The following is a 13,471-nucleotide window of genomic DNA, read 5'->3' on the forward strand; positions in this document are numbered from 1 at the left end:
AGCAAGTCACTTCACCCTGTTTGCCTCAGTTTCCTCACATGTAAAATTAGCTGGAGAAGTAAATGGCAAACCACTCCAGCACCTTTGCTAAGAAAACCCCAAATGGGGTCACAGAGAGTCATATACAACTGAAAAACAATAACAAAACAATAACAGGACCCAATAGAGGAGGGTGAGTTGGAAGCAAGATGTTCAAAGCCTGTAATATCATATTTTATGTAGCTGTTTAGAAGCTAATGGAAAGAAGATTTACTGTACATCTACAGAGCCAATGTATTGTTGATGAAATAATACCTCAAAGGTGGTTGAGAAATTAAACCCTTGAAAATCAGACAAGTTCTATCATGTTGCTTTTGAACTTCACACTAAAATAGACGTTGTATGAAGAATGCAATACAAAGAATCACACAAACAAATACAGAGTTACACAAACATATTTTGATATGTTTAGACAATCCTAAACCATAATGGCACTGGCAACATAAAAATCTGGCTCTCAGTTCAGAAACCACTTTAAGTTTCAGTTTTTACTAAAGAGCATAAATACTGGCATTAAAAAAAATGCACTGCTGTCAAAATGTGTTATGAGAAATATGCAATCATCCCATCCCCAGTATAATGGAAAAATAAAGCATCTATATTCTTGTCCTCTATAGTGAAAGTTAGTGTTGCTAATGGTGTTGCTTATCCCTGTGAGTGGATATGGCTGAACAGGCTGATAAGTGAACAAGTAGTCCTTTTCACAGTTCAATCAAGGGAAAACTGGCCATTTTTCTGAAAGAATAGTTGCTGTGTCTAATGAACAAGCTAAAAAGAGAAGAAGGAAGAGGAGGAGGAGGAGGAGGAGGAGGAGGAGAAGAAGGAGAAGGAAGGAAGAAGAAGAAGAAGAAGAAGAAGAAGAAGAAGAAGAAGAAGAAGAAGAAGAAGAAGAAGAAGAAGCAGCAGCAGCAGCAGCCGCCCATGGCTACATTGGATTGGAATCTCTGTGTCATTTTCTATACCTCATAAAAAAAAAAAAATGAGAGCTGGAAGTGACCTTAGAGATCACCTAGTCCAAGTTCCTTATTTTCTCAGGGAGGAAACTGGCACTCAGAGGAATAAGAGGATCTGTCCTAGTATAACGAGAATATGAAAATAGCCAATGAGAAACTCATCCTTCAAGCACTCTTAGTGTTCTGTCTGCCAAGCTCAAAGTTCATTTATACATAAAGGCTGGGTAAAGGAAACCGCTTTCAGGAAAGTATAATGGAAAGGTCCTCTACTTTCAGACTTCAGAGCATGTGAAGGTATTCTATTTAAGGCTGATTGCTTGCCTTTTTGATTAGTTGCTGAGACAGAATTAGGTGTGTATATAAAACATTCCCATAGGGTCAACTCATTTCTCTTTCCTGCTTGGCTCCATTCAAACGAAGAGAAAAAGACTGATGAGTCAGGGGACAGAGCTAGTGCTGGCAACCTAATCTCTCCAATTGGATTGATATGAAGCCATAAGCCTATGGCCCTATTGTTTCTGACCCTATTGTGTCTGTTCTTAAATGCTTTGGCTTAAGGAATATTGGAGCTGGATTGGCTTAGGCTATGACTTTGTTAGCTTCAAAATGTTGGGAGAGCCACTAGAGCCCTGGGAGCTAGAGTCTATGCCAGTTTGTGGACAGGCAACCCTGTTTGCTAAAACAACTCAGAGGAGCAACAGGGACCCAGGACAGATGGATTGCCCCTACAGCCAAGATAGTGGGTCCTACAAACAAGGGAGTAAATGGGTCCATCAGCATCAGGAAGGGAATCTGTTGGAGAAGACACTTTGTAGCAACTGTGTTAAGTTTGAGCTCACTCTCCCCAGGGACATAGATGTTAACGGAGGAGAGTGTGCTCCTGGATTTTGTTCTTGCACTGTTTACTCAGTAAATATCCCTTTGTAAAAGTAACTGTTAATAACTAATTATTGATGGCTGATTAGGGGAAAACACAGTAGAATTGGGTTTGAGTCTACAGCATTTGAGAAAAGCCTAATAACCCATTAGGGTTATCCCTAGAACACTGAGGAGGAATTGTAGTCTTGCACTAAGGGACCCAACTCACTGGGGTTGGGAGTTGGTATAAGGGCCCTCAGAGCTTATGTCGGATCCACTGTTGTTATCTGAAATTTTACACTGGGGCTAAAGAATATTACCACCAAGTGAACAATATTATAAAAAGCACTTCGATTCAAGCAAATAAGATTAACAAAAATCCAAATTCACACTGAAAAAAATAGAGATCACAGATTTATAACTAGAAATGAACTCAGAGGGCATCTAGTACAATCTCCTCATTTTACAGATGGGGAAATAAAGGACCAGGGAAGGCAAATTGCTAGCTTAAGGTCACAAAAGTTATATAAGTGCTAGTGATCACTCATTTTAGGAAAAGGCTTTTAATTTTACAAAAATAACTCTAAATAGCAGGTTCCCCTGCCGGATTTAAAAAATGATTTCATTTACCACCCCCCAATGCATTTTAAATGATTCCATTTATCCTTCTCCAAAGGAAAAAAAAATTACACTCAACTTTTTAGAAACACAGCTATAGTAGAAAATGAGGCCCAACTGTGCTTAACATAGGGCTCACCATTATAAATAGACACTCTTGAGATTTCCTTAGCAGTGGTAATGGACTGTATAGGACTACTTAATCAATCGATCGATCAATGGCCCTGTGTGGCCCATTACCACTGTTAAAGAAAACTCAAGAGTGCATTTTAATAATGGCTGTGTGTTCACAAGCCAGACCCCTGCCCCTCTTTCTGCAATAGCTGTGCTCCTAAAAAATTGAATATGAATTGATATTTGGGGCAAAACAAAATACTAGATAATATCTACAGTGTTTACATAGGACAGAATCATATATCTAATGTTGCTTAACATTAGAAAATGGATAATACACATTGGAAAGTGAATTCAAGAGTAACATAATCAGAAACTTTGGGAAAAGCAATTATTGGCCAGCAGGGTCAGGGAAAGTTTCATAGAGGAAATCGCATTTGTGTTGGGCTTTAAAGATAGAGGCAAAGAAAGGGAAATCGGGTATCCCAAGGATAGAGAAAAGTTCATTCAAAGATATAAAGGCCTGACACTGGAGGGTGCATTCAAGTACCAGACCATAATCTAGTTTAACTGGATCATAGAGCGTTTGGAGGGAAGTAATATAGAAAGAAAAGCGGAAAGGTTAAAATAACAGGCAGAGAAGTTTGGGCTTCATTTATTAAGCTATAGGGAACAATTAAAGTCTTTTCAGTAGAAGAACGACACAGCCAAGTCCATATATATGAAAAACAATTTTTGCAATTATATGAAGGACAGATGAATAATAATGATGATTTAGTGCTTTTGGTTTGCAGAGCACTTTACCTATGCTGTCTCATTTGATATTCACAAAACTGTGCATGGTAGGTTAGACATTAGACCCATTTTAAAGGTGGAGAAAACTGAGGCTGAGAGAGTTTAACTGATTCCCTAAGGATTACACAGGGTAATATCTAAAGCAGGATTAAAATTTGAGTCTTCCTAACTTGAAATCCAGCATTCTATCCACTATTCCACCTAAATAGAAAGGGAGAGAGTATATATAGAGGCAGGAAGCCCTATTAGGAGAATATTATAAGAGACTAGGAATGTAAGCAAAAGAGCCCGTACTCTTAGGTTAGGGGCAGAGGAGAGGAAGGGATGAATAGGGAGGACAGCCAATGGATAGAGAAATGTTGTAGAGGTAAAATCAATAGAACAAGGGAACTGAATGGTCAGGAGAGGTAAGGGTAAGGAAAGCTTCAAAGATAATCCTTAAGTTAGGAAACTAAGGGAATAAACAGTGGTATGACAGGCAGAAATAGAGAAAAGAAGTAAGGTTAATAGGGAAAGATAAAATGCTTAGTTACATGCATGCTGAATTTGAGGTGCCTGTGAGACATTAAAGTAGAGGTACCAATACTGGAGATTTCAAGTTCAAAAAGGAGTCAGGCTTGGAGCTGGAGAAGGGATGATAATTGGGTGGGATAAAGGGTTCTAGGAAGGTCGGTTTTATTTGTCTGCTTGTTTTAGAATTGGGAAGATTTAAATATTTTCAGGTAAATGGAGAGAAACCAGTAGAGAGGTAAAGATCAAAAGGAAATGAGAGCAAGGATTACTGCTAGAACAAGGTCATGGTGGAGATAGGTTTGAATGTGATCAAGAGTACAGCAAAGCAGTATTAGTGAACAGCAGGGATAACATTATTCATGTAAACAGAAGCTTTAAGAAGCTTTGAGAAATGAAGGAGGAGAGCTGAAAATGTACATATTAGATGACTTCAATTGTCTCAGAGACAGAGATGAAATCATCTGCTGTGTGGGACTGGGGCAGGCATATAGTTTAGGGTAAAAGGTGAGAGGAGGGGGGAGAAAGAGGAGGAAAAAGGGGGAGGGGAAAGATAATCTGAGATTATCTAATATATCTATATCATAGATGCACATATATGTATATGTGTGTATCTCCCCTGTAAGTAGATGTTTGCATGCTATTTCTCCCATTAAACAGTAAAGTAAGCTCCTCGAGGGAGAGAAGGGGCTGACTTTTGTCTTTCTTTGTATCCCCATTACTTAGCACGGTGCTTGGCACATAAGAGGTGCTTAATAAATGCTTGTTGATTGACTGATTTTCAAATTATCTGTTCATATCACTGGTTTTAATTTTTAACCAAGGAACTGTCTGCCCACCCACACCCACACCCACACCCACACAATGTTAGTGCCTTTACTTGATGTTTCTTGAAATAATGATAACCTCATATTGATAATTTGGAAACAGACCACAATCTAAACCTATTCTTTATTGGGGAAAATATGGATTAGTATGTTTCAATACACACAAAACTATCCGGTCACTATGCTCTATTCCCTTAGGCTTGGTCTTGAGTTAAACTTTCATTTGTTCATGACTGTTAGCAAGGCAGTTAATTTTAAACCTGTCTCACCAGAAGGCAAAAATACTCAGCTGGTTAACATGAAGGCTGAGAAAACAAAAATAACTTCAATAAGCAATAATTATGTTTTCCTAATGCTCATTGCCTCAAACACTGCTTCTTCTCTGCAGTTCTGAATATAAATTCAAAGTCAAAAAACAGGTGAGTCTTAAAAATATTAAATATTTTCATTTAAAAGGAATTTTTCTTAACTTTTTAAGATTTAAAAACAGGGGATTTGCTATGTATATGCTAATTTTAAGAAATAAATGTCCATTTTGATCCTACTTGGTCCAACAGAAAAATAGTTTCTCCATACTAAGAGAGAAATCTTAGACTTTTAAAAAAGGATTTCATTGTAACACCTCGCCCAAAGTCCATTACAGGACTCTCTCTCTACTGGTGAAGATGAAGGCTCTGCACTGCATGAGGGGTGTGGCAGAGTTGGCAAAATGTAAGCGCTTCAGTTCTCAGCTGTCTCCCTTTGAAAACTCATCGTTCAGGTGCTCCTGGCTTCCAGCTTCAAGAGAGAAGATGGAAAAAGCTAATCCCAGTTTACGTTGCTGAAGGAAAAGACTTTGGGAAGGCATGAAAAGAGCAGACAGTCTCTGCTATCTATCATGCCCCAACCCTTGCTCACTACTCTAGAGACTTTGAGGAGTTTCCCTTGAATGAGATCCAGAATACTTTCTCTTGGTTAAGCCCAGTTATCCTACCCCCATTGAGGGCATTCCTTTATTCTGTACCACCTGGCATATATTCTTTTATTTTTCCATTCTATGATTTCTGTTTTGCTATAATTTGGATAAATGGACTTCTTTGCTATGTGGAAGTGTTATTAGGTGGGGAAGGGGTCAAGCCTTGGATACAGAGCTTGGGGGTTCCCTTTCCCCCAGTGATGACATAGCAATCAAAAATTAGAGGAAGCCTGAACATATCCCCTAGATGAACAATATTTAAGGGAGCAGCTAGATATTCATCCAGCCTGGTACACTCTTCAGCCTCAACTTCCTGCTTCCTCTCCTGGCATAAATGAAAACCTCCCTTGGAGAAGAGGACAGGGATATCTATTCTACCTCCCTTTGAGCCACATAGAAGGACAGAACCCTGGCAACATGCAGAGCTTCACTACATATGTGGGGCATCATTCACTCGTCTCTCACTACATGATATATTCAAGGTTGAGCTCCAAGGCCAGCTTTTAATCTGGCTGTAATAAATTGCAATAGAGTTAATGGGGCATAAATCATGAAATAAGGTAGAATCATAAAACCATAGAATTGGAAGAGACCTTAGAGATTCAATCTCCTCTTTCCAAAGAAGAGGAAATGTAGCTAAGGTCATCCCTAGGTAAAGTATTGTTACTGCTGGGTGGGGTTCAACAAGCTTAGACTTATCTGGCCACTAGACCCAGATGGTTCTGGAGGAGAAAGTGAGGCTGGTGACTTTGCACAGCCCTCCCTCACTTCAGTCCGATTCACCTGTATGTCATGGCATCACCTCCCTGGTGTCATGGTCCTCTTTGGCAACAAAGGAAAAGCAGCAACAACAACAATATCAGAATCCATGATGTCTGAGAGGACACAGACTAGGGGAAATAGAGGAGGGTGAAGTTAAGAAGATTCTCTCGGATCAGAAACACTGAAGACACATTATGGAGCTCCAAAGAGTAGAAGTGGTCGGAAGTAGAATCAGAGTCAAAACTAGGAATAAGATCCAAAAGGAGGCTAATGAGGTTCAATCTGGGATTAAAGACGCAATGATATTAGGATTATTCATAGATTTAGACCTAGAAGGTATTCAAAGCTCATCAAGTCCAAAATATAAGGAAATAGGCCAGGGTAGTAGAGCCAGAATGAGAACTTAAGTCCTCTAACAACAAATCTAGTGAACTTTTCGTTATGGATTTAGTGTGGTGCCAGTAATTTTCAAGCTAAACAGAGTTAAAATAATTCCCCACATTCTGTCTCATCTCTGGACATATTCATATTTTTAAGCTTGGCTTATGTAGCTGGCACTGCTTACCAATTTCTTCTGAAATCCCTCATCTAAAGAATTTAAACTTAGCTTTAACTCCCCATGGCAATAGTCAAGCCTGCAGAGTGTCAGACAGTGAAGGGAGAGCTGGGACTTGCAATCAGGTGGCTAGACTCCCGGGTCAAGGCATTCTTTGGGCTCTGCCACACTGCCTCTTGACTCAGAATGGCTGAGCTTACTGTAAGTGAAGTGACTGATATGAATGCTATGGGATGGCCAGGCATGGATGGAGCATACTTTGCATCATCTGAGGGAACTCTTCTCAATAAATGAGATCATAGCTCTATTTGAATACCAAGTTATTTAAAGATGCACCTGATCTATTTATTATAGCAGATCCAATATGAATGCTACTATTTCTACTTCAATAGTTGACTCACCATATGTATGTAAAAGTAATAAATTTGCTTTTCTTCAAGAAAAAAATCTATAAGATCTTTCATTAATTCAGATTGACATTTCTTCCATTTCTCTGAACTAATAGTAATAGATTTATACATCTATTAATCAATCAATAAACAATTAATGCCTACTATTTCCCAGGTACTGTTAGGTACTACAGACAGGGGTACAAAGCAGTTTTTCTTATTGCCTATGAGATAGCGCAAATATATCAGTTTTACAGCTGAGGAAACTGAGACTCAGAGAAATTAAATGTCTACATCATTCAGCTATAAAGTAGTAGAATCTGGGAACCTCTGTGAATATCGTTTTAACAAAATAGAGAATAAACTCCATGAATTTTTTTCTACATTAACACACTATTGTAATAGTGAAAAAGAGAAAGGCAGTGGAACAGAACATTTCCTTTCTGCTATATACACTTTTGCCTAAAATTCCCCAGATAACACAAGCCTGAAACAATGTCATTCTTCAGTCTTCCCCCCGCCTCTTTTTTTTCTTTTTCTTCCATAAATGCTAAGTATAATCACTGCTGCTTAGCACACCTGTTTTCTGGTTCATAAAACACACAGCTGCAACAAAATTTGAAGGAAAAAAGCCTTAATTCCCTGAGTTCAGGACTGGAAAGTTCTAACATAAGCTGTATTCCTGATGTGGGAAGAGGGCAAAAGAAGCCTGTTGCGAAATGCGGGGTATTGATGAAGAAACTCTTCTAGAAGTTCAGTCATGCATAGGTGTAAAATATAACCAACTGGTGATTTTTAAAGATACTCAGGAAAAACATCCAGGTAATCTCTGTTCCCTCCTTTGCCCACCCCATGGTTCCTTATGCTCACTTTGTTTCTGGCTCATCTCTCTCTCTCCCCCCCCTCCTCTCTCTCTCTCTCTCTCTCTCTCTCTCTCTCTCTCTCTCTCTCTCTCTCTCTCTCTCTCTCTCTCTCTCTCTCTCTCTCTCTCTCTCTCTCTCCTCCCTCCCTCATCAGCCTTATTACCCTGAAAAAACAAAACAAAACAAAACTTCTATCCTCAAACCTGCTCTCCTTATTGGTGACTCCCTATCTATGACCAAGATTACCTGAGAAGCCCAGCCATGTAAACATCACTCCCAGCTGCCCTCATTTACTGGCCTTCTCCATATCCACATCAGCTGCCTTGCACAGGTATGCTTCCCATTCCTCCATGCCGGCTACCCAGCTCCCTTTTATGTGTTATCTTCTTCCATTATAATGTAAGTTCCTTCAGCATAAGCGAATGCCTTACTGGTTTGAATTTTATCCCCAGTGCTTAGCAGAGTCAAGCTCACATATAATACTAAGTGTTTATTATCTCTTTCTCTCTTTCCATCTCTCCCTCTTGTCTCTGTCAACTTTCTGTATCAATCCCACCCCCATTATTTTTAACAGCGACAGCTTTTCTGTAAAGATCAGAGATAATAATAGTAGCATTTATATGGTGCTTTAAGGTTTATGAAGTACTTTATAAATATCATTCTACTTTATCCTCACAATAAGCTTGGGAGATAAGATCAATTATTATCCTCATTTTATAGATGAGGAAATCGAGGGTGAGAGAAGTTAAGTGACTTGCTCAGGGTCACACAACGAGTAAGTGTCCGAGACTAGATTTGAACTCAGGTCTTTCTGACTAGTTTTATCCACTGCACCACTTAGCATCCCAAACAAGCTGATAACCTTAACATGGATTCCATTCCCTTCCCTCAAAACATCTATCTACTTCTCAATCCCATCACTCCAGATAACACATTGATTTAAAAACTCTAAAGCATAAATAACTGATAGAGGATCCTTCCTTCAGAAGAGTTTTGATAAAGAGAACGGTTAAGAGTACCTGAGAGAACTATTGAGTGTGGAATAAATTCAGAAAGCAATTCAGAAAGGAATGTCTGGGTTTGGGAACAAAGACAAACTTCCTGTCTGGTTTGATTTGGCCCCATGTTCCTGAAAGGTCTGATTTCCAGTGGGAGATATCAAACTAAAAATTGCTACACAAGCTAGCAGCCTGGAAGATGGCCTTTACTTCATGATTTGGAAAAAAAATAGGAAGAAGTGAAAGAAAAACATGAAAAACGCGAAGACAAAATAGAACAGATGACAGAATGTGGGAAGATGAGGAAAGTGATGGAATTCAAACTGAAAAAAAAAGATTTTGTTTTTATTATTTCATTGTGTCTAATTCTTTGTGACCCTATTTGGGGTTTTCTTGGCAAAGATACTGGAGTGGTTTACCATTTCCTTCTTCAGCTCATATACAGATAAGGAATCTGAGGCAAACAGGGTTAGTACTTTGCCCAGGGTCACACAGCTAGTAAGTGTCTGAGATGTGAACTCATAAAAAATGAGTCTTCCTGACTTTGGATCTAGTACTCTATCCACTGCGCCGCCTAGTGGCCGCAGAAAGAAATGCTGGTCTCAAGAATATTTGGAGGTTCCAGTCTTTTTAACATGCATTTCACTTTGACATTTTAATTGATGAGCTGTATTTTCAGAATGGAAACTCCTATTGATGTATCAATATTCACAACTTCCCATCATACACATTTCTTTGTGTCTATCAAGGAGTCACTTACAATGCTGGAAGCCTTCACTTTTTGTAGGGGTATTAATGAACGTATTAGTTGCCTTGAATTCCAAGTACTTTACCAGCCTATCTCCTTAATATTGTCTTCTCAAGTGCAAGTATTTGTCAATGATAGCATTTTGCAACCTACTTCAGTCTACCACATAGATGTCTTTTTCTATTGCCTTTTGGTTCATTATCTTTTTGATTCTTCAAAGATCCTGATGTTCCATGATTAGCAGCAATGTATTACAGAATCATCACAGACAGTATAGAAAAGAGACTTTTGTAGTATAAAACACTACACAATTTCCCAAATGTAATTCAGCCCAATTTCTTCCTCTTGCTCAATTCTGGGCCCAGCCTATCTTTGCCTGCAGATCAATTTTACACATAACACACACACACACACACATACCTGGCTGCATGTCATACATAGCCTGTGCAATATGTATATTTTTAATCCAATTTTTTTCTGTAATGATAGAACAATTTCACATCGCTATATGTATTACTAGGAAGTGCTACAGTATTCAACAAAATTAATACAATATTTGTGAAAACAAGGACATTTGCAGAATGATACCATTAATAGAGAATAATTCTAGCTTTATGATTCTGTATAGGCTATATTCTACATAGGATATATTCCATGACACTGAAAAATATCTTCAGTGAGTATGTTGCATTTTGCTTCTTTTTAATATTCATTAGAGTAGAGAACAAAGTCATCCCCATGGTATTGTCTGTCAAAATCCTATATCTTAACACACATAAGGGAGACATCTTGCTTCAAGAGAGATTTCAATGCTGAGTCAAATGTTCATTTGTTTTTTTTTTAAATAACAGACATGGTGTCCATTTTATTTTCTTTGCAAAGAACTTGGGAACATAAACTGAATCACCTCAAGAACATTTACAGATGAGACACGGAGAACAACAAAGAGCACTGAAATGGAACAGATCTGCTGGTATTTCTATGGTAATCTATTCATATCACTACCTCTGGTAGTACCACCATATTTGCACTCTTCCATCACAGTGCTCTGTGTACTGTGTCAGGAAGTAGTTATGACATGGAAGGCTATGAATTCAGATAGGCTATCTAAATCTTACAAATACATTCATATTCAAATTAACAAGTATATGTTCTAAGTATTGAGAATATAAAGTCAGATAAAGGTAAGCTTTATTCTCCAAAACATTGTAACATGGTGGGAGTGGTAAGAATTAACATTATTTCAATGAGCACACTATGTTGACCACAGCACTGGTCTCAATCAGCCCATCACTTCTCATTCTGCATAATTTATATTCAAGTCTTTCCATAAATAACCCCCCCCCAATGGATCTACCTAATACATTGGAGGTCTTTCTATGGTTGTTTTACCTTTTGGTAAGCAGCTCTGAAGCACTCATGCTACATAAGTGTTATTCGTCATTCCTGTTGCATGACCAGCTTGTATCTTTTTTTAATCATAAATGTCTTTGATAACAATTTTCTTAGGATTTCTCATGTACAAGTTACAAACTATTATGCCTAACATACCTCTTTCCATCGTTTTCAGTCACTTAAAATTAGTTTCTTCTTGACTATCCAGAAGCTCCAGAAGATGAATCAATCTACAACCCCTTTAATATTTATAGAAACTTTCTAGAACCTTCATGCCTCCAAACAATGGAACTTAAAATTTAATCTTAATTAAGACACAGAAATCATTCTAAATTAATGCTGTTTATTTTCCTGCCTCCTTAAATAGAGTATTCCAAATATAACTGATTTTTTTCCTTTATTGCTCAAAATTATCTTCATGAACACCCACAATTTGTGATGTACTTATGATCTAGCTATAGACACAGGTTATATGGGACCGAATAGATACTGAAGCCAGCAGTGACCTTAAAACTTGCCTCCTTGAAAAAGTTCCTAATGTCAGCTTATTGGCCAGGGTGGAGATGGGGTGGGGTTGTTTTTCTTCTTGTTATAAAGGTGGTGGAGTGATGCATGTTGAATCATGTGACTTGTGTAATATGTCTGCCTTTCTACAAAATTAATTAATGATAGAATGCAAACTCCTTGAGGGCAGAGATTGTCTCATTTTAAAATTTGTATCTCCAGTGTTTGGCACAGAGCAGGAAATTCATAAATGCTTGCTGATTGAACGAAAAATTCTTTGAAGTGAACCAGGTGAAATTATAGTTCTCTTGTCCTCCCTGAAATTATCTTCAGTATTGCTTATCAACCCTCCAATTTCTTAGAATCTTTCAAAGCATTACCTGAAATATGTGTATGATTAGTGCAATGGACCACAGGGATTTCCTTGTCAGCTCGCAACCCTTCTTTTATATCAATTGTTACAAGTTTGCTGCTAAAGTGTAAAGAAAGAATATTTTCCCAGGGTTCTTATGACAATCAGATGAGGTAACATATGTAAAGTGCTTTTTAACTTGAACGTGCTATAGAAATGCTAGCTACTAGCTATAATTGTCACATCCTTTAACCATTCAATAACCAATACAAAAGCAGTTTGTGCAACAACTACCCCAAATATTTGATTTTCCAGTCACCAAACATTTGATTTTGTGGGACCTTGAAGCATTAACTGGTGTATAAAAAGTCAATCTAACCTAATTCTGCTTAAACATGAGAGAAGAAATGATTATCTGGCACCTGTCATGGTAGAAGGTGGTGAGTACCATGAAAAAAAAAAGACTAGCTTCAGAGAATAGACAGTGCATTAAAATGACCTTTCAAAATAATATTTGTGAACTGAATAAAAACCCTTAAGAATTGGATAAATGAGATTTCAGGGTAATCAAGCAGAGGAAATCAATTTTTACTTTAGATAAAACTGACAAAATAGAAATAGTTATATATAATCCTCCCCTAAAACCACAAATTATATGTCATGGCTTCTTTGAGATCAATTCAATTTTACAAACATTTATAAAGAGCATCTCTAAAAGGAAAGAATTGCATATATCTTTCCTCTCCTGGAACATGACTTGTCCTGTTGAATGAAATACACAAAATTATACTTACATACCTTCACATTCAGTCTTGGTCAGAAAAGTCCCTGCTTTCCAAGGTTTTTGGTGAAATCCTGGACAGCATTGATCACAACTATCACCACAGGTATTGTGCTCACATTCACAACGAGATTTCTAATCAAGAAGAAAGGTGGGGGAAGGGTATATTGTTTATTATTTGCTTGGGACAAGGTAAACCATTGGTAAGCAACGGTAACAAAGGGTAATCCCAACCTAAACCTAATTTGAAGAATCTCTTATCCCATTGTGGAGATAGGTTTGGAGTTTTTCACAGATGGCTGTGTCTGTTCTGAGTTGTTATGCATATCTTATGCTCTGGTAACAAAAGGGGGAAAAAAAAGAGGAATCCAAGGCACTCTAAACTGAACCTTTTTATGTACTTCATGGGTAGATCACAATTCAGTGGCCTCAAGAAGTTATCCATTTGTCTGAA

At 37.9% G+C, this 13,471-nt stretch overlaps 1 protein-coding gene across 1 annotated transcript in view; it reads right to left on the reverse strand.

Moving 5' to 3' along the window:
- LAMA2 (laminin subunit alpha 2) overlaps positions 1-13,471 on the reverse strand; it is a 790,327-nt gene that overhangs the window by 464,196 nt on the left and 312,660 nt on the right. Inside the window, exon 7 of the mRNA XM_078155150.1 lies at positions 13,035-13,152. Coding sequence (XP_078011276.1) covers positions 13,035-13,152 — 118 coding nt within the window. The remainder of the gene's footprint in view (positions 1-13,034; positions 13,153-13,471) is intronic.

Source organism: Phascolarctos cinereus, unplaced genomic scaffold (genome assembly GCF_003287225.1).
Source record: "Phascolarctos cinereus isolate Bilbo 61053 unplaced genomic scaffold, phaCin_HiC Scaffold_5;HRSCAF=322, whole genome shotgun sequence".
In the NCBI taxonomy this organism is placed as follows: Eukaryota; Metazoa; Chordata; class Mammalia; order Diprotodontia; family Phascolarctidae; genus Phascolarctos; species Phascolarctos cinereus.